Consider the following 21,865-nt stretch of genomic DNA (forward strand, 5'->3'; position numbering starts at 1 on the left):
CAGGCCTAATGTACACCATATTACTGACTCAGCTGCAGCATACTACATTTGCTTTGCTTATGGAAATTACTAATGGAAAATACCTATTTGCTCATATACAGGGAAAGTTTATTGCAAGTATTTCAAGTGCTCTGTCCTTTCTCCTTTTAAATAATCACCACTTCCTTTGGAAGTTATACCCTCACCTTACAAATGTCACTGACAAGATATTTTTCATTACCCAGTTAGTCAATTACCATTATTTAAATGCTCTTAGCTCTTTCTTTTAGTTCCTTCTTTTAATTCTTGCTTTGGGAGGTGGCAAACTGTATTGCTTTGTTTTCATCCTCTTGTTTAAACTCTGACTGATTTAGAGAGTAAGCTAAAAACATCAGCTTCTGCAGTCCTTTTAGAATCAATCCCCTATGGGAAGATATCCTACTTCTGCACATATACAGGTCAGTTATGAAGAAATAAATTAGCACAATGCCTATTTTCAATCCTTGGCACATTCCTTGATATAACTTCGGAGGCTAGGATGCTTGTGTTGCCTTAAAGTTCTGTGCATGTATTGTGTGTAAGCAGGAAACACCCTAAAAGAGTCATGTGATATGATTTTTCTAGAAATAATAGTTAGTCAATTTGTTCCCTGAACTTAGGTCACACTGTTTAACTAATCTTTCTCATGTCGGGCTAGTTTATTTATTTAAAATGTTCTTCACAAAAGCTTTCCAATGTGGAGAACCTAACCTCATCCCAGCTGAAGAACTGCTGCATTTTCAAACCTATTAAATTTGCACAGTCTGCTGTGCATTTAAATTTGATCTGGACTTCCTTCATTAAGATTCCCTAAACCCTTGACATTCACATTAGCAAGTGGAGCACAGCTTGTATTCCCAAGTCAGGTGCCTATTCTTGACTCATGTCCAACACTGACAAAAGTTTAATTTAATTGCCAGAAACACGGCCACTGACAAGATCAATGCCATGAAGAACTTTATCCTTTTGTCATACTCCAAGTCACAAGGCATTAGGAAGGGGATGATACCAGTGCAAACAATTATTAAAATTGATTCTGAGCCAAGTTCTGATTTCAATCAGTCTAGTGTAAATCCATAGTAACTCCAATAAAAGCAGTGGAGTTACTTCAGACTTAATGCAGGTGTAACTTAATCTGGCACTGTTTCATTGGAATCTATGGATCAAATTATAGATTAAATTATAAGGTCCTTACATGGACAATTTTCACTTATATTCAAGAGAGTTTTCCTTGGTAAGATTTGAAGAATTCTAAAATGTGTAAAATACATATCCTACGAGTCTTACAAAGGGAGAACAAGTGTAGAACAACCCTGCTCCCCTTGAAATCAATAGTAAAACTCTCAATTAATTTACCAGGGCCTAGTCTAGTATCTGCAGCAGACAATAACGTAGCCGAGAGGTGAGAAAAACTGATCATACCAGATGTTGCAGCAAAAAGAGCTAATGCTAAACTAATGAGTGAGCAAAGGTAAACAAAATGTAAGGAGAAATACATATTAAATCTACCTTTTAAAATATATTCAAACACATGTTTAAAATTACATGCCTAGGAGCTCCACGGCAATTTGATTTTGTCTTACCTTCTTTGGTACAAAGAAGAGACACTTTGCTTCTGCTTTGACATGACTGCCTAAATGTCAAAACAAAAACATCATGAAAATCCTATATTGATCACGTTACTTACCATCAGAACTGTTACATCTTCCCAATACAGGTGCACATAAATCAGTTGTTAAAATTAACCCACACAGTATAATGTAACACAACAGCTCCAGAAATTGCCCTGGCTTCCACTTTGTTTCTGGAGGCAATTTAAAACATGAGTTTAGAGCTATAAGACTCTTTATGAGTTGGAGATTACCTCTTTTGGTTTTAACCCAACAGTTAAGCTCAGCTGGGAAGTGAACCTGACAATGCTAACTCTGGGCATCTGAAGGCAGTGTGAGAATTCTCTTTCTACATATAGCTGGAAGATAAAAATCTTTTAACTTTTTAAAATTCAAAAAACATTTTTCATTTTAAAAAAGGAAACTTTTGCCCAAAGAATATTGGTCTTTTGCTGAAAAACCTGAAAGTTTAAAAAAAATTCATGTAAATGAAAAATGTTTGTGTTTTTTTTACAATGAAAATGTTCCAGGGGTGAGAGGAAGAGGGAGGAGATTCACTTCTTGACTATCTTATAGATGTTTCCATTCATGTACCTCCTCATCTCATTGGTTTGATGAGACCTCTCAGAGCATGTAAGTTTAAGTGTATATAGGACTCTGAAGGATCATGGCCAAGTTGTTGCTATATATATTTTCAAATATTTATCTATGTTCCTTGAGAGGTTATGATGGACATATACTGTAGTAATGGGGAAAAAAACATAAGAAATGTTTGGATTCCACAGACAATACCACTTAAAATGTAAACTATTTTTCAACTAAAACTATATTAATGTATAAACTAAAGCAATACATAAATCAATGTTGTGCTCCTATTTTATAATCAGCCTAATTAACAATTATTAGTTAACAATAACTAGTAAAAATATCAACAATGCGGGCATGTGTGGAAAATAGAGAAAAAGAGCAAATGGAGACCAAGGAGCAGAAAAAAAATTTCACTCATGAAAAATAAATATGCCCTAAGCTACCAACATTAGTACAAGCTGTTACAAAGCTGCTTTCCATTGTTAAGTTTGAACAATGCTGCAATAATATTAGTAAATAGTACAAAACTGCATAATGTAATAAAACTGTACTGATGAATATTAATGAGGGCATGCTAACAATTTAAATTTGCATAGTACTTTTGAAACAAAAGGACCTCAATGCATTTCACAAGCAAACAAATACTTAAAATACTGTAATAAATAAATAGCCCATACAGGGCAAACCAATATGGTGCCTACAGATGTTAGGGGCTGCATTCTTAACAGATGGCACTTTATACAAACCACCATGGCTAGGGACAGACATTCAAAACCCTGAGCTTAAATTGATTCAGTCTTTGCAGGTTAGTCTAACCTGGCTAGGCTGAACTAGTTTGTAACCATTCAGACATCCCCTATGGACTGAAACAATGCAGGCACATGCCTGCAGTGGCTCAGGCTAGAAGCCAGAGCTGAGGAGGGGTGTGGCGAGGCCCTGGCAAAACACTCAGATTAGGGAGGGGTCCCCCCATTGCTGTTGATAACAGAGCATTGAGTTACAGAGCAGAGAGTTACACAGGGAGCTGTTAGCATTTAGCACCCATTCAACAAAACAACAGCCTAATTAGTTCAAGCTCTTCTTAAACAATTTTTTTCCAAGGAAGGAATGGAGAGACATTACCAGCTACCTGTTGATTAGTTCCTAAGCCAACACTGTCCTGTCTGCCTTTGTCCCATCTCCCACAGCACAGGCTGTAGCCAGCCAGCATGTGGTATGCTAGCTAATGCTGAGAGGTGTCTGTGTAAAGGAGAGAGCAGGGGGAATCCCTGCTTGAACAGGGAGGTGCGGGGTGTGGGGAGGGCAGCAGGCAGGAGGAAGCCAGGCAGATGCTGCTGTGTCTGCAGTCTCTGCTGAAGCTCCAGCCAGGGACCAGGGTGGGGGCCAGCCCTGCTGGGCTGGAGCAGAGAGCAGAGCCCTGCCCAGGGCTGCACAGCATCTGGGATACTGGGGGACTCTGGTTCAAGTTAAATCAAGAAGGGGGCTAAGACAGACATTGCATAAACCGGTTTGACCCAAATCAGTTAAGTGTGATATTACATTCAACCAGGTTTACCTCAAACCAGTTTCAGCTATTTTCAAACTGGTTTATGTGCACCAAGCATCTGTTCTATTACAAGTTTAAACCAGTTTCTGATTACTTAAACTGTTTTTTATGTAATGTCTGTCCCTAGCCCATGAGTTAAAAGTCCCGCCCCCAACCTAATAGATGTTTGCCTGTTGGGTCAGGGATCGAACCTGCTTACACCGGCCTCGGCCCTCTTGGCCAGCAGGCAGGGATATACCAGCAATCTCCAAAGACACTACCCATTTCCCCAGCCCCCCGCCGCCACCAGCTCTGGGGGAGGGAGCAACATCCAGCTGCTGGCTGTTTTGCCTGGCCTAAGCTGGAAGGGGGTATGGAATGGGTGTCCCCCACCCCCAGCTAGCCTGGCTAGAGTACTGGGGGAGCTGGGCCAGGCCCATGAGGTGAGGGGGTTCTGTTCCCCCCCCCTTCTGGGCAAAAGAGCTGGCAGCCCCATGCTGCTGCCATTCTCATGCAGTCCAGCCACAGATGGAGGGTTGGAGGGAAATAGAGCCCCCTCACCTAATATAGAGTTACCATACATCCAGGTTTTCCCAGACATGTCCTCTTTTGGAGTCTTCTTATGCATGTCCAGGCAGGTTTTTAAAAAAATATATCAGTAAATGTCTGGGATTTTGCTCTGTCTCTACCCAACTTGCCACAGCCAGGAGCTACTTGGGGCCTGGAGCAGGGAGGTCAGGGCGATTGGAGGCTGGGGCATCATGTGGTCTACATGCAGCCCCAACTGCAAGCAGAGGGGAGAGTATGTGTCTGTGTATGTGGTGTGCATATGCGCCTGCCAGTGCTGGAGCTGCAGCAGGGCAGGGACGTGAGAGAGCTGACTGCCCCTCCAATGGGGGACAGGGATGCAGCAGGGACCTGCATGGGCAGCAAGGCTTGTGGGGCGGTGGCAGGGGGCTGCAAGTCGGGAGCGAGGGGCACCAGCAGGGCTGGGATGGGGCAGAGGCTGTGGGTCAGAAGTGAGGGGTATCAGTAGGGACAGTGGGAGTGCTGCAAGTTGAGAGTGAGGGGCACCAGTATGGTCTGGGGAACAAGGTGTTGTTGGTTGGGAGTGAGGGGCAGCAGCAGGGCTGGGGGCCTGTGGCTTGGGAGTGAGGGGCAGGGGGAGGGCATGGGCATATCACTGCCCCCCAACAAACTGCCTCTCCCTCTTCTTCCCCACAATAGGTGTCCTCTTTTCTGAAGCTGGAAATATGGAAACCCTACCCTAATATCCCATCTGAGGTAGCTGCGGGGAGGGAGAGGAGGGGACGACACAAGGCAAGGAGGCTCCATTCCACACTTCCCCTTCCAGCTCAGGTCAATGACAGCTGGGTGCTGCTCCTTTCCCTCCCTCCCCTACTGACAGCTCTCCCCCTTGCATAAAAAATTAACCCTCAAGGGAACACAATTTCCCTAAGGTACTCTACTGTAGAGCACCTTAATCTAGTAGCTGATTTGAGAGGAGTTAATTTTTTCATGATTAGCCATTTTAAAAGCGCTCTACAGCCACGCACATGTGTCATGTCACATCTGTAGAGTGCTTTCAGGGGCCTGATTGCACAAAAAAATGTCACTTGTGTAAGCACTCAGTGTTACACTACTGTTTAAAACAAAAAGGTAAATGCTACTGCTTTTACTAAGCCAGAAAGTAATTTATCTGATGTGAATTTGGCCAGTTTGTATTCTTGGCAAAAAATGACCACCAGCGGTCAGACCTAGGCTGTATATATCATTGCAAGAGCTCTGTCTTAACAGGATGGGTTTTCAAATGTCTTCATGAATATAGGTACTAATCCAGCTTTGGTACAAGTCAGCACAAACCAAGGTTTACCAATATACTATAATATACTTCAATATTTCAAGAGTTTCTTAATAGTTACCATTTTCTACCATGTCTTCTGAGTGACCTGAGACTAATACAGCTAACTACCTACCTCAGCTGTTTTCTAGACATCTACCAAATGTCAGAGATAACTCAAATTTAAGAGTAATTAATGGAAAAGGAATTATATGCCAGAATCTCATAGTAAAAATCTGAACAACAAGCTTTAAGTGTTTCTTTTGAACACTTGAATACTGCCTTTTGAACATATACAAAGTCTGTTTTAAGGAAAGAAGACAGTGGTGTTCAAGCCTTTTTTACTAGCTATATTGTTCCACCAGTGTTATTCTTTCTGTGATGCTTTGAGTCAAATTCAAAGTTAATTTGTACTCCAAGAACCTTATTAATTTAAAAAATGCTACAGCTATTGTACAGTTGAGGGAAATATCTGTCCTTCTACAGCCTGAATATATAGATTGCAAAATTCTGTCCTCAGAGATCCAAGGCTAATATCAGCAAATATATTATGCTGTCCCTTACATATATGTAACTCTGAAGAAAGTTTTGAAAGCAGTTCTCTGGATAAAAGGACTGTGAAATATCATCACTGAGACCAGTCATGCACTTGAGAACAGAATTTCTCTCTAAACATTTTCTCTGATTTGTGCTCCCATAGCCAGTTTCCCAAAAGAGGAAAATATGAGATGAACGTGTGTAAAATGTACACTCTGCTATCATCATTTGTCAAGTTTCTCTCTTCAGAAATACTGATGCCTTCGTTAGCCTCTGCCAGACCTTTAGGCAGCATAGTAAAATGGCATCTGGCATTAGCAACAATACCTGTAAAAGCTATTAAACGTTAGGCTTGCAAGAAGAGTCATTGACAAAATAATGTATTTCTCTCCTTTGGATTATACAGTTTAAGCATTCTTGATATTTGTCCAATCATACAAGTTACTTTCTTGGAGAACAGAAATCAGTATCAGTATTCATAGTTGGATACAGAATCATAGAAAATGGGGGTTGGAAGGTACCTCAGAAGGTCGTCTAGATCAGCATGTCTCAGCCCAGTGGTTCTCAACTTTTTTCTGACTGGGACTCATTTGCAAAGGTCCATGGTCTGTCCCAACCCACACTCCCCTGGCTCTGCTGGAGCTTGACCCCCAGACCCCTGCGCCCTGGGCCATGCTAGGGCCCCTCACTCCCAACCTGCAGCCCCCTCCCCTCCCCACAGCCCTGCCGGAAGGATCCCAGCTGCCCCTGTCCCACTCGAGCAAGGAGTAGAGTGGCTTTAGTGGCCCCAGCTTATGTGAGCGGCAGCAGAGCGAGTCCAGCTCAGCACAGGCTGGAAGGAGGAGGAGGGAGGCTCCTGTGCTGCACCAAGCAGTCTGGTCACGGCCCCTCCCATCCCCTGAGCAGTGTCTTCTAGCTGCCCTGTCCCCATGAGCACAGGCACTGGCCCTGCTGCTGCCAACCTGCCCACACAGCTCTCTCCCCTGCCCCTTCCCCCACTGGAAGGGGAAGGTGCCTTCTCGCTGCCCCTCTGCTCTGCAGCAGTCTTGGCACCTGGGCACATTTCTCCAGTGCCGATTGGCCCAAGCAGCCCCTTGCAGGCTGGAATGCTGTCAAGGCTGCAAGGGGAGACCCATGCTTTCCCACGCTGATTTGTCCGTGACCCTTTCAAATATTCCCACAACCTACTTTTGGGTTGTGACACATGGGCTGAGACATGCTGATCTAGTCCAACCCCTACTCAAAGCAGGACCATCCTCATCTATATCATCTCAGCCAAGGCTTTGTCTACCTCCACCTCAAAGGATGGAGATTCCACAGCCTCTCTGGGTAACCTGTTCCAGTGCTTTACTACTCTCCTAGTGAGAAGGTTTTCCTCATATCTGACCTAAACTTCCCTTGCTGCAACTTGAGATCATTGTTTCTTGTCCTGCTACTTGCCACCGTTAAGAACAGTGTACCTCCACCTTCTTTGTAATTACCCTTTTAGGTAGTTGAAGGCTGCTATTAAATCTCCCCTCAGCCTTCGCTATTAAACCTCCCCTCAGCCCTCTGTTCTCCAGACTAAATAAACCCGGTTCCCTCAGCCTCTCCTCAGAAGTCATGAGCCCCAGCCCTGGAACCATTTTCACTGCCCTCCACTGGACTCTCTCCAATATGTCCACATCTGTTCTGCAGTGGGTGGCCCAATAATTGACACAGTACTCCAGATGTGACCTCACCAGTGTCAAATAGAGGGGAATAATTATTTTCTTCAACCTGCTGGCAACACTCCTACTAATACAGCCCAGTAAGGTGTTAGCCTTCTTGGCAACAAGGGCACACTGTTGGCTCATATTGAGTTTATTGTCCATTGTAACCCCCAGGTCCTTCTACAGTCTGAATACACAGACTGCAAAATTCTGTCCTCAGGGATGCAAGGCTAACTTACTTTGTCATTTTGAATGGGCATACTTCTCATCCTACACTCAACATAGAACATGGCTAATTCTGACAACCCCCAAGGGGGGTTATAGCTATTTTGAGCTATTTGGGGCTGAAGGCCCAAGTGGCTTGTCTGACTTGAGAAGTCTAGTGACAACTGCCATGACTCTGTTATCAACCATTTGCCAAATGCATGGTCAAAAATTATGTTGGCTTATCAGGTTTTCCTTTATTCTTAATTTAAAACTAACAGACATAAATTGTATTCTAACCTTCCCTCAGAGTTAGCTAGGTTCTACTCAACCTCTTATCTTCTGACTCAGGAGATGTCTACACTGCAAGAGAACAGCATATCATAAAAATACTAAATTCGCTTTAAATGAACTAGCTCAGGTACCAGAAGGTGGCTAGCCATAGATAGAGCTAAGCATAAACTAATTGATTCTGCCAAGAAACAAGCTCATTCACAGCAAGCTTTGCTATCTTTCCACTGTACTGCAAATCTTGAGAAGATGCCTTCTTTCCAGGGAACAGATATATTTCTGATTAAATGTTTTGTGAACTTTTCCAGTATTATTTATTACCTGGCTATTGATCCATCAGCTGGCTTTATGAGCTGGCATGACACTTTTTCTTTCAGTTTATGAAGCTGTCATTGTAACCTTTGACAGTTTAGGATATTGTTTCAGTGTCCTGGACCAATATCTTTGATATTGTCCTAGTTAGTTATAGCCTGTCCTCCCGACTTCCAGAAATATTTTCTAGAATTCACCTGTCTGCAAGGGATAAGGAGCAACTGCTTCTTCAACTATTTCTCTCCTCACTAATAGGTAGAATTCTCTTTCATTTGTTCTGGTTCTTAAAAACAGAAATCCTCTTTTATTCCTGAGCCTAATCAGAGAGTGACCTGAGGGGCCTTAGTGTCCCAGAAGGAGGGGTCTTCCAAATGCCCTGAATCTAGAAATGAAACTCCCTCTAGAAGCATAAATCTGAAAGAGGTGTCAAGAAGTGATTCAGTCCAACATGCTACACTGAGGCAGGATCAGGTAAGCCCCGTAAAGGTGTTTAATCTGCTCTTACAAAACTTCCAATGAAGGATATTCCACATTCTTAGATAGTCAGTTCTGATGTTTCACCACCCTAATGGTTAGAAAGGTTTTCCTAATATTCAGTCTAAATCTTTCGCTGCAAATCTGCTGATTTGTTCTTATCCTTTGGGACCATGGCAGACAACTGGTCCTCATTCTTTCAATAACAACGTTTACGTACTAAGAGAATGTTATCATGTGCCCATCCCTCATCTTCGTTGTGAACTAATACTCTGTTCCTGCAATCTTTCCTCAGGGTTCATGTTTTCTAAATCCTTCATCAGTCTTTCTACTCCTCTGGATTCTCCAGTATTTCTTACAGTATGGGACCAAACTTCTGAAACAGCAGTCCAGCTGAGGCCTCACCAACAAGTAGAGTAGAGCAATCATCTCCTATGCTTTATATGAAACACTTCTGTTATAATAACAGAAACAAGGAAAAATAGAGTTGTAAGGGAATTCAGGAGGTCATCCCTCTGCTCAAGGGAAGATTATGCCTGCCCAAATTCTCTGACCTACTCTTAAAAATTTCCTATAGCCATTTTCACCAAATGATTAACTCTTACAAACTAATTAATAATTTGCTCCAGAAACTTTCTAGGGATCAAAGTAAGCTGAACAGTCTGTAATTCTCTGTGTCCTCCTCTGTCCCTTTGCCCTCACCCCTGAAACTTAGGGAATTCCTCTGTCCTCCATTAGATATTTGTAATAACCCTGACTTGCACCCTCCAGAAGTACACTGAGGAAGCCTCTTCTAGGATTGCTTTTCCTTCTGGAGATTTCCATTACAAATGTGTAATGACCTTCCAATGTCCAATTTTTCTTTGGATATTTGGAGAAGGCCAAGGGCAGATCCTTGGGGCTGCAGTAGTGCAGGTACAGCACATAAACAGTGAACATTCTTCCCCCAAGACCTATGGTCTCCACTGTCCATCATAGCTTCTGCACTAGGTGAGCTCTCCACCACACCCCTCAAATCCTGGGTATGTTCCTGAAGGCAGCCTGCAAACTTCCAGTTGGTTAGGCCTGGTTCCACATTAGTCAGTACCATTTCAGAATAGCTCATTATATGAAATCCACCAAGGTATCCAGAACAGCAGATGCTGCAAAGAAAACCTTCCACAAGTGAATTTAACTTATGTTTGGAAGCTGTGGTCTCTCCAAATATAGGAACTCATCTATAGTAGTCCCAGTAAGGGAAACAGATGTTGCTGAAGGCTTTGCCTGATGTCCTTCCCTATTGGTTATTAAGGATCTCCCACAGCAATTGTCTTGTTCTTTTAAGAGTCTAACAGAGGTATCAACTCCCTTCAAAACTTTCTAACCTTTCCTAGACTTGCTCTACTCTCCTCCCTGATGAGGTTGTCCTAATTAGTAGCTACTGTGATAAGCAACCAGCTGGGGAAGATTTTTTCCCAGAGAAGAAGAGAAACAAACAGCAGTTTACTGTAGATGTAGCTTGCAGTCTGACCCTAAGATAGCAACAACTGGGCTTATTATAGCTGCTGAGAACCATGTGAGAGGTAGGAGAGGAGATATAGAAAAAGCATGTAGGGGACTGCAGACCTTTAGGAAATAGTTTTGAGCAGATGAATAGGTTACATTACTTGTTGTTGCAGAGTGAAATAGGCAAATTCTGTAATTAGGAAAAGACCTAGTATAGGCATACTTGTTTCTTTGGAGGCAGAGAATTATGGTAGGATCCTGGAACAATGGCCCAGTCACTGAGGCACTCTCAGATATCAGGTACTCTCTCTCCTGCAAGCTGGAGATGTGGAAACTTTCCCACAACACACACACACAAAGGAAGGACATTGTGCCTCAGAAGCCAGAAATTGTTTTTTGTTTTAAATAACATTTACATTATTACCAGTTTACTCCATATTTGGCATTCCCTGAGATTGGTATATGAAGCACAGAAATGCTAACCAATCCTACAGCAGTGTTTTCTGCAAGCATGACTGCCAAATAAGATTAAAATTGAAATAGACTTTGCAAACTAATGTCTTAGTACTGCAAAGGCACATGCAAGTATTTAACTTTATGCCAGGTGAGCAGTCTGCAAACAAGACTTTGCAGTATTCAGGTCTGAGGACCAACACCTGAAGATCCAACAAATTGCTGAGCTCCTCTGTGAGGTGCTGAGCAAATTTTAAATTAGATTTGATAGTCCATGAATTTTTATAATGCTTCCTTTTTCCACCAGTAACATCTGACCCCTTCCAAATCATGAATGGATGAGAGCTAAAGACATGTGGTTGTCGAATTCTCTTTGTATGGAATCATATTTATTTTTGTAAATGTAGTCATTATTTCATTAGCTAGCCAATGATACTCTGCTTAGAGTTTATCATAAAATGTATAGGCTATGAAAACATGATCAAACAGATAATTAGATTCATGAAGAAGATCCAAAAGGAAACTGAAGATGTTAACTCATTTTAGAATTTTTCTGATTAGTGTTTGGTGTTTGTATGCATGCATAAGCAGATATCTTACACATCCCAAACAAAGATGGGAGGTGCCATCCTCCCTTTCTAAATTCTCATCCACAGCATTGAAATACACATCATCTACATGCATTAGTTTCCTTACCCTTTCACTAGAAGTGCATGTAATGTAGAGGCATTTCTATTCTTCCAGTCTGAGTGCAGTTTTAGCCATTTCTGATGCTGTAGCTCTTCATGTTCTTGTACAATTTCTGTTGTAGGCAGCCCCCTGAAATGAAAAAAAAACCATTCATGAATCTTTAATCAACTGTGACTTTGACTACCCATACATTACATTATGGGAGAGAAAGACACTTTCATTCCTCCCCTGTACTCCAAAGACAGCCAACTGATTTACATGCGATTGAGGGGAAGGGGTTTGGTCAAAGTCATACATCCTAGGATTTTATTACTATTCATGAAAAATTTTCTAACAACTAGGAGCAGGAATGAAGGTGAGAAATGGAAATTTCAAGGGTTTTCGCTGATGGTATAAAATGCATATTTTTATATATGCTTTTTCATTCCTGCTCCATTTGGATTAAAATGTGAATGAGCATATTCAAGATGTTCTATCCATCAAGTTCTTTCCTCACGACTATTTTCCTAAATGTATCATGTATATGATTGTTTGCCTATCAGGACTGATGATTAGATGATGATCCAATTGCATTCATGCTGATCATGGGAACCTCCCCAGGAGAAAATTTTAGCCCAAAATCAAGAATCTCTTCAATGACACACAAGGCTCAATAGAGCCAAGAGTTGGAAATTGTTCAAGTTCAGTTTCTTCTTCTTTGCTCTTAGGGTGAGCAAAACTTTCTGTCTCTAAAGATCTCTGTTTGAAGGCTATTGATACAAAGCCTTCAATCCTCAGGCACAAATTAATGCTATGGTGCTATATATCAAGTGTTGGAACATCAGAAAATCATATATATTTCTCTTGAATTAATTTAGGATTTAGGAAAATAGTGTGATGACACTTAACCTCAAGAAAGATTCCTGTTAACCATTTATATATTGGTTAAATGAGTTCTGTTTATAGTGGGGGATACAGATCAGACATGTAAATAAATATCACGCCACTCCGTCCCAAAATATGAAAGCCTTTTACTGAAGGAAGTAGCAGATTCTCAAGTTAAACACAGCAACATTAAGATTATTCTTAGATTTTGATTTCAAAACTGTTGTTGCACCTGTGTGCTACAATGATAACTGTGTCAATCAATCAATCATAGAGAAGTAAGGCTGGAAGGGACTTCAAGAGATTGTCTAGTCCAACGTGGGACCAAGCCTGCAACCTTATTAGCACCAGGGTTTAACAGAGTTAAACTGTCAAAATAGGTAACTTCCTTGGTATATATATTTCATTGCTGTGAAGTTGACTATCATCAGCCTAAAAACTTGAGAGAAACATGTTTCTGAATATTTCCTATTCATATTTCAGTAGAACTGAATGGAAAATGTGAATTTTTTTGTAATTCCAGACTTTTCCCACTCTACACCAGGACAAAACTGAGTCCCCTTGAAGTAAGAGAGACAGATACTACCAGTCCCAGGATACCCAATAGCCCAGTGGTTGGGGCACTTACCTTGAACACAGCAGGGTCTGGCCCCTGCTGTAATGTATATTTAATTTTATATATATATATATAAAATAGGCTAGTTTCAACAAGAGAGACGTGTCTCAGCATAGCAAGGGCTAGAATGTGGGCTCAAGTCCATACTTTGAACCAGCCGGAGCAGAGAACTCCACTCCTAGGTAAGCATCCCACCACTGGGCCATAGGCTGCTCTGGAATGGGTAGCTCTGTCATTTTGACAGGATATTATATCCTTATTAAAACTGGCACGTACATTCCTATGAAAAGTTGCAGTTTGTATACACTGACAATTTCATATCAAAATTATTTTATTGGAAAATTCCTGACCATACTAGTTGCGAGGTAGTTTTTAAGTTCCCTCTAAAGCTCAGCTACAGCAGTTAACTGAGCCCAGTTCTGAAGTTCAGCCAAATGCTGATTCCCAAGCATTAACCTGAGTAGCCACTTAAGCTACTAAAAATATCCACAAGGTTGGGAGGGGAGAATGAGTGTTAAAAAAGCAGACAGGAAGTAACAGGGTACAGTCAAATCCAAGTCATGCCCCATCTCCTAGGCTAAGTACAGACAGCCAAAACAAAGCCAGAGACTGAATTTATTCAGTCTTTTCAGGTTAGCCAAAGCTGCAAAGATTGAACCAATACCCAAATGAGCAGACAATCACTCTTGAGTCAGGAAATACAGCTGTATACAGCCAAAAGCCAAGAGGTGCTACAGCACAACTCTCTGGCATGTAGCCAGTGTGGGCTGTGTATTCGCTTCCTCTTCCTGCTGCACCTGAGGTTTCTGGGATTTGCAGTCCACAGTCATAGCAGCAGGATTCTGCAGGGTTGCTCATCACTTCCTCTTCTGCCTCAAGGATTTGTAGTCCACAGTTGCAGCCAGTAGGGCAGGGCAGCTCTGTATTTGGGGGAAGGTGAGTTTAACACCCCTCCCTGGCCCCAAACCCCAGCTCAGATTTGCCTGGTGGGGCCAATGAGCTAGCCAGTGAGCCAGCCCTCACTGTGCCAGCTAGGGAGCAAAAAGGCAGGGCCAGACCTGCTCTCTGGAGCAGATGGCACGGCACAGCCCAGCCCAGCCCAGCCCAGCCCAGCCCAGCCCAGGCCTGCAAAGCATGCTAGGTGGGGTTCTCTGATTTAACTCGAACCAGGGAGGGGTCTGGGACACAGTATCATAAACCAGTTTCATAGAATCATAGGGTTAGGGTTGAAAGGGACCTCAGGAGGTCATCTAGCCCAACCCCCTGCTCAAAGCAGGACCATCCTCAACTAGATCCTCTGAGCCAAAGCTTTGTATAGCTGGATTTTGAAAACCTCCAAGGATGGAGCTCCCACTACCTCTCTAGGTAACTTGTTCCAGGGTTTTACTAGCTGCCTATTACCCTACCCTCCTTAAAACCCTGCCCATTAGGAAGAAAATTCTTCCTAATATCTAACCTAAACTTCCCTTGCTGCAGCTTGAGACTGTTGCTCTGTGTTCTGTCATCTGTCACCACTGAGAACAGTGTAGCTCCATCTTCTTTCAAACCCCACATCAGGTAGCTGATACTACATTCAGCTAGGTTTATCTTAAATCAGTTTTGGCCATTTTGGTACTGGTTTATGTGCACTGAACTTCTGTTCTGTTACAAGTTTAAACCAGTTTCTGATCACTTAAATCGGTTTATGTGTAACCTCTGTCCCTAGCCCAGGTCACATATTCTGTAGTACCAGGAAGACAAGGCTATGCTAAGATCTATGTAATATCAGAATACAGTTAAGCCTGCACATTCCCTAGGAATCTTCATAGCAGACAACAGAGCCAACAATTTTACTCCAACTGAAATAGAAGGATAACTGAACTTAATATTTTTTTTAGGAAGGAAGGAAGGATTATTGCTTAGGGCTAAATTCCCTAGTGGTCAAAGAAAACTAAATATTAATGCAGAAAGTATAAACAGAGGAAAAATGTGTTTGGGATATAATTTTCAGGCATCAAAATTGTGAAATTTAAGCCAACACACCTTAAACAAACAAACAGATGTTGCCTAGCCTGAATCTACTAGTAAAAATGGAGTCTTATTTCTTTTTTAAAAAATAAAATACATTTTTGAAAATTCACAAGGTACTTGGAAAGCAGCCTGCTCTCTGACACTGAAACAATGCAATGGGCTATAGCTTTAAGTATTTTAAGAGTGTTGAAATGAGAGGTGAACTCTCCTTTCCCCACAAGACATTACTAAGGTGTCAAGGGTCCAGGGAAAATAACTGGAAAGGAAAATTAAAACCCTGTTGTTATTATTACTGTTATTGTTTAAATGCTGACAATGCACTTAAGAATGATGTTCCCAGTTCAGAAAAGCACTCAAGCATATGTTTAACAATATATTCAAAAGTCCCATCTTACTTTAGTGTCACTGGACACCTATTAGTTAGACACAAAAAAGGAAAAGAGCAAGCACACTGGAACTTAAAAACAGAGATAGATGGTTCTGTACCAGTCATTAGGGGCCCAATCATGCATTCTTTCTGAACTCATAAAGTCAGGGGAAGTGTTGGGAGCATAAGAAATGCAAGATCTGACGCTAAGTGGCACAGAGGGACAATGAAGATGTGTAATAGGCAACGTGTTATATTTCAAAAATGTTGTTCTGGCTTTTCCTGATAAATGGATGTAATAAGAAAACATTATGGATTCTCTAGTTCTGCCAAAAAGGCTTTGAGATATCAAGAAAACATGCAACAGTCAAACTTACATTTGTTCCTTAATAAGGACTTACAAAATGAATGTGGACAGTCTATAATAGCAATGGTTTCTTTTTTATAGTAGATGTTAAGGAAAAAAATCCAATTAAGCCCAAATCAAACCTGAAGGAATAATTTGAAGATTCTAAGAAGCTATTACAAACTAAAAGCCTTTAAAAGTATAAAACATATAGTTGGCCATGCTCCTTAAATTGAAATCAGGTCTAGAAAAGTGTAGCTATTTGGATACATTATATAATCAAACTGATGCACAGTTTAGTTCCTTTTTAATCATCTTGCAGTTTCTAGAGTTTGATTTTATTTTCAAGCAATTGGTTGTGTATCGCTTTCCTTGAAAAATCATGTTTTTCAGATCTATTTCCACAAATAACTATGGAGGCATATGCTATGTTTAAACATATTTGAGTCACCAAGGTTTATGGGAACCCTTCCACGCTCAAGTTTATTAAGACTCTCTGGTTGACAGCTAGGGAGTCCTTTACTTGGAAAGATATAGGTAATATTTCTCAGCTTTACAATTAATCATTTATTAAATGTTCATGGTAGCTCTTATATTAAAAATCAGATTCCTTCATGGAAGAAGGACAAGAGGCAGATTAGTCTGGATAGGCAGGTATACTCCTCCTCATAACATCCACTCTGTGACTGCGAGAGACAGGATTTGGGGCTAGTTGGACCTGTAGTGTGAAGCAGTATGGCATTCCTTAGGTTCTTTGTCCATTTCTGCTGTTCTCACCAGAAAAAGCCAGAATCACACTAACAACTCCTTTATCAGGGCTTGATGATCAGTAAATATAGGGCAGGTATTTCTGAAGCACCTACTGTCATAGTATTACTGAAATGATACCACTTATACCTACCATTCTGTCTACAATGGACATTTTCAAAAATGGCCTAAAAATAAATAATATGGGATACTTACTGTGACTGTTAAAAGTTACTGAAAAGGCAGAATGAGATCTTTTGTTTTAGGGAAACTGCTAGGCCCTTATGGCACGGATCAAAAAAGTTCTTTTTTCAGTCAGAAGCATGCAAAATTGTGTTTTGCAGGCCTCAAAAACAATGCATAGATTTTAAAAATAAAAGTCATGAGGATAATTATTTTTCTTCTAAAAAATTGATATTTATGGTCTGAAAGAAAATCCTTGAAAATCTTTAAGAACAAATTTTGGCCTCAGTTGCAAAACTTGACAACAGTGCCTCTGAGTGCAAGTGGTCTATTCCACTAAACAAAACAAATCACTAGAAATTATGTCAAACTGGCTACTCTGCATCAGACTAATAGAAAGCTGAAAATAGGTTGGAACAGTTCCATTAGATGATATTTACACGTACATGTCTTCAAGCTAGGTAATATCTGTTACACTAATGACTTTGCCCATGAGTCCACTGAATAAGTTGCTATTTTGATATATGTGAATTGCAACATGAAGAAAAGGGTGAACTGCATAAATAGCTCCAGACTACTTGCAACACTCCCATAAAGAAAGATCCAGTAAGACCTATAAAATTAAGAACATACTACATCATGCTCCTTGTAAGGAATGAGTGAGTTTTCCAGGGCTGCTTTTTTAAAAATCTGAACAATAAACCAAATTCTGGATTTTAAAAATGGAAAAGGATGTAGATCATTTCTGATTGGTAAATCTCTCACACTTAGGAATGACATGGTGCTAATTCAAGACTAATTCAAGCCTTTAGTCTGCCTTCAATGTCTGCTTTTTAAGCATATTCCTTTTAAAGTAGCCTGAGAAGTAGTTTCCCTTGATTCACCGACTACAAATTGCTAATAAAGAACTAAACATGTTTTTTGGCAAACCTGTTGTAAGTGCAATCCATATGGAAAGGCTTTCAGCAGGACTGGCAGAATTAACTAGACTCTGAGGTCCTGACCTTGGATCCTGTGTGCTGCATGGCTTATTCCTCAGAGTCTCCTCTGGGCATATTAAACAATTATCACTCCATGATCTACTACCCAGGATGTGCATGGTGGATGCTAACAAGTATCTTTAAAACACTGCATTTTCCTCATTAAAAAGGCTTTTGTGCTGCAAATAGCTTTCTCCTCTTATATCCTCTTACGGTAAATAGAAGTCTCCTCTATTGGTTTTCAATATCTTCTCATTTTCCCCAACACCACGTACATGCACTGTCATATCTTGGTAGTTTTATTTTTGAAGAATCTTCTTTAAATATTTTGCCCAATTCATTATAATTTTGTGGAATGGATTTAATCTAGCATACCTTTCTCCAGATACCAAATATAAAAGAAACACTGCAGAAAAAATTAGACCTAAACCCCATGCAGCCATATGATGGACATGAGTCTATAATTACCACAAATACTGTATGATCTTAATGAGGTGACTGTAGCTTAACTTCATTTTGCTTTTGTAAGGAAAAACCTATTCCAGATTATATTATATAACACACTATTTAACATCATGGTTAAAGGGCACCATCATGCTTTGCATGTGACCAACTTTTTAATCCAGGCTCCTATCCCACAGAGCACACAAGCATACTTTTGCACAGGAAATCAATGGAACTATTCATAAAAATGAAGTGAAAAATATGCTTCAGGTCTTTGTGAGATTGTAGCACCCATTAAAACAGTATGCCCTGATTATTCTCTATGAAGTATCTTTAAAGGGCTATAAGGGCTTTTCTCTCTTTTACTAATGCTTACAAGATCCTTTCAGAGAGAAAAAAATTAGCTGTATAAATAAACAAGCCAAGTTACATAGTGGCATGTCTACACGTGAGCATTTACTTTGCAGTAACTGAAATGACTGCGCAGTAAATATGTCAACTTACCCCAACTTGAGTTTAAATTTGATACCTGCATCAGGCAGGTATCAGATTTACACCTGATTAGTTACTGCACAGTAACACTATGTATGTGGACTGACTTATGACTAACTTTAGTACCAAGTCAGTCCACACACAGTGATAATGCACTTTAGTGCCTGACAAGGTTTTTTGGGTAAATCTGATATCTTTTATTAGACCAACTCAAATAGTTGGAAAAATTCTTTTTTGCAAGCTTTCAGGTTTAAAAACCTTTCATCAGGCTGAGGAAGCATCTGCAGTTGGTGTGTGCTCTTCCTGGATGGAAGGAATAGTAAAGAAGCCAGAGGCTGGTATGCATGCAAGAAAGGCAATCAGTGAAGATGTAAACTGAGGATTCACTGACTGCCTTTCTTATATGCATACCAGCCTCTGGTTTCTTTACTATTCCTTCCATCCAGGAAGAGCACACACCAACTACAGATGCTTCTTCAGCCTGACAAAGGGTATTTTTACCCAAAAGTTTTCTAAAAAGAATTTTTCCAACCATCTGAGTTGGTCTAATAAAAGATATCAGATTTACCCAAATAACCTTGTCTGCCTATATCCTTATAGTGCCAACATGGCTACAACCTACCCCGCTTTAATGCCTGCACATATAAATGCAAGCCTATTCCCATTTACTGCAAAGTTAATTTAAGCCAGCATATAAATGCACGTGTAGACACGGCCACATATGCACAAAGGGTGGAATCCTCAATGCCCTTCTGGCCCTTTCCAGCAAGAAAAAAGATTAGAACAGTCAAAAGTAGGTCTAAAAAATATTAGGCATTTATACACCTACTTTATTGCCCCATGACCCACCAGAGATCCACTGCTTCCAAACAGACTCGATTAATTGAGTCTGCTCACCCACAATTTGAAGTGAACTGTGCTGCGCCATGTGCAGTTGTATAAGCGGTGAAATGCACATAAGTGCGAGAAAATAGTGGCGGTGTGCTTTTGAACTAAAGTACCTCCAGTGTGTTTTAGTTCAAAAGTGTGCCGCTACCATTTTCTCAGGGCTGATGTGCATTTCACTGCTTATACAACTGTAAGCATTGCAGTGCCTGGCACTGAAGCACTTGAATGTATAAAAATGTCCATTAGTTTCAAACGAAGAAACATCTCCCTTTGCACAAACACTACAGAAGCTGTAGCATAACTTGTGGTGGGTAAGTTGGGCACCAGCCCCAGGTGCCATCTTATCTATGGTGTCAGAATGGTGCCTCTCCCCTGGGGGATTTGATAATGATTTTCAAATACAAAAAGAGTTGTCTTTATTTGCTGTGTCCACAGGGGACAGGATAAGAAGAAACAGGCTTAAATTTAAACAAAGGAAATTGAAGTTGGATTTTGGGGAGAACTTTAGCTATGAATGCATTTCAGCATTGGAACAGAATACAGTGGAATCTCCATCCTTCAACATTTTTAAGTTCAGGAAAAATTGCTCATGTAGGTATAATAAATATCCTTAGTAAAGTTGTCAACCTGAAGTAAACTGGAATTTCTGAGCTCCTGACCAATTGGAGTGGCAGCCTAAAGAATACACTGAATCAGTCAGACCTTAGGATGCCCAAAGACACAACTAATGGGTTGTTTTAAACCATAGAAAAGTTTCTATCACTGGTGAAGTGTATAATGTCCACAACTACAGACAATGTTTTCAGATACTGTTTCCATTTTATTATTGACTTTAAAATGATGTTAAGGAACATTGGTTGACTTAAAACCTGAAGGCAAGTCTCCTGCACAAAATTTTCAAGGGCTTCTAAGTGTATAAGTCCCAATTTTTTAAAGAAAAATGGAGTTTGGGATCAAATGTAATCTTACACTGTCTGTAGACTTATGAAGATATTCTACTGTGCTTACTACCAAAGAAACGGAAGACAAATTCCATTTCCTTCTACGACCAGGTGACCTATCACCTGGACAAGGGGGAGGAGATTGATGTCGTATATCTTGATTTTAAAAAAGCCTTCCATCTGGTATCCCATGATCACCTCTTGGCAAAACTGGATAATTGCCTCAACCTCACCATGATCTGCTGGCTGAGGAATTAGCTCCACGGTAGGACCCAGAGGGTGGTGGTTGACAGAAGCCAATAGTCTTGGTGCGCGGTCACCAGTGGGGTCCCTCAAAGCTCTATCCTAGGGCCTATACTGTTTAACATCTTCATCAATGGTGTGGACATTAGTGTCAGAAGCAGACTGGCCAAGTTTGCTAATGACACCAAACTCTGGGCTAAAGCATCCAAACCTGAGGACAGGAGGGTGATCCAGGCAGATCTTGACAGGCTCATGAAATGGGCGGATGAGAACCTGATGGTGTTCAACACCGATAAATGCAAGGTTCTCCACCTAGGGAGAAAAAACCTGCAGCATGCTTATAGAATCGGCAGTGCTACACTGGCTAGCACTATGGATGAAAGGGACTTGGGGGTCATGATTGACCACAAGATGAACATGAGCCTTCAGTGTGATGCTGTGGCTAGTAAAGCAACCAAAACACTGGCTTGCATCCCAGAACATCATTCTCCCATTGTACTCAGCCTTGGTGAGGCCACAGCTGGAGTACTGTGTCCAGTTTTGGGCTCTACAATTCAAAAAGGATGTGGAGAAGCTTGAGAGAGTGCAGAGGAGAGCCACGCGCATGATCAGAGGTCAGGAAAACAGACCTTATGATGAGAGGCTGAGAGTCATGGGACTCTTCAGTTTGGAAAAGCGCAGGCTCAGGGTGATTTGGTGGCCACCTGTAAGTTTATCAGGAGTGCTCATCAGGATCTGGGGGAATGTCTGTTCACCAGAGCACCCCAAGGGATGACAAGATCAAAAGGTCACAAACTGCACCGTGACTGATTTAGGCTAGACATAAGGAAGAACTTCTTTACTGTCTGAGCCCCCAAGGTTTGGAATAGACTGCCACTGGAGGCAGTTCAAGCACCCACTTTGAATGCCTTCATGACACACATGGATGCTTATCTTGCTGGGATCCTATGATCCCTGCTGACTTCCTGCCCCTGGGGCAGGGGGCTGGACTTGATGATCCTCTGGGCTCCCTTCCAGCCCAAATGT

At 41.2% G+C, this 21,865-nt stretch overlaps 1 protein-coding gene across 3 annotated transcripts in view; it reads right to left on the minus strand.

Moving 5' to 3' along the window:
* The window catches only part of CORIN (corin, serine peptidase), a 274,799-nt gene that overhangs the window by 19,228 nt on the left and 233,706 nt on the right, over window positions 1–21,865 (minus strand). For all 3 annotated transcript variants that reach the window (XM_090035881.1, XM_090035880.1, XM_090035879.1), the window contains 2 exons: window positions 11,725–11,847; window positions 1,602–1,651 (listed from right to left, as the gene is read on the minus strand). In XM_090035881.1, the coding sequence (XP_089892007.1) occupies window positions 1,602–1,651; window positions 11,725–11,847 (173 nt within the window). The remainder of the gene's footprint in view (window positions 1–1,601; window positions 1,652–11,724; window positions 11,848–21,865) is intronic.

This window comes from Crocodylus siamensis, chromosome 2 (genome assembly GCF_052110815.1).
Source record: "Crocodylus siamensis isolate JL-2025a chromosome 2, ASM5211081v1, whole genome shotgun sequence".
NCBI classification, from domain to species: domain Eukaryota; kingdom Metazoa; phylum Chordata; order Crocodylia; family Crocodylidae; genus Crocodylus; species Crocodylus siamensis.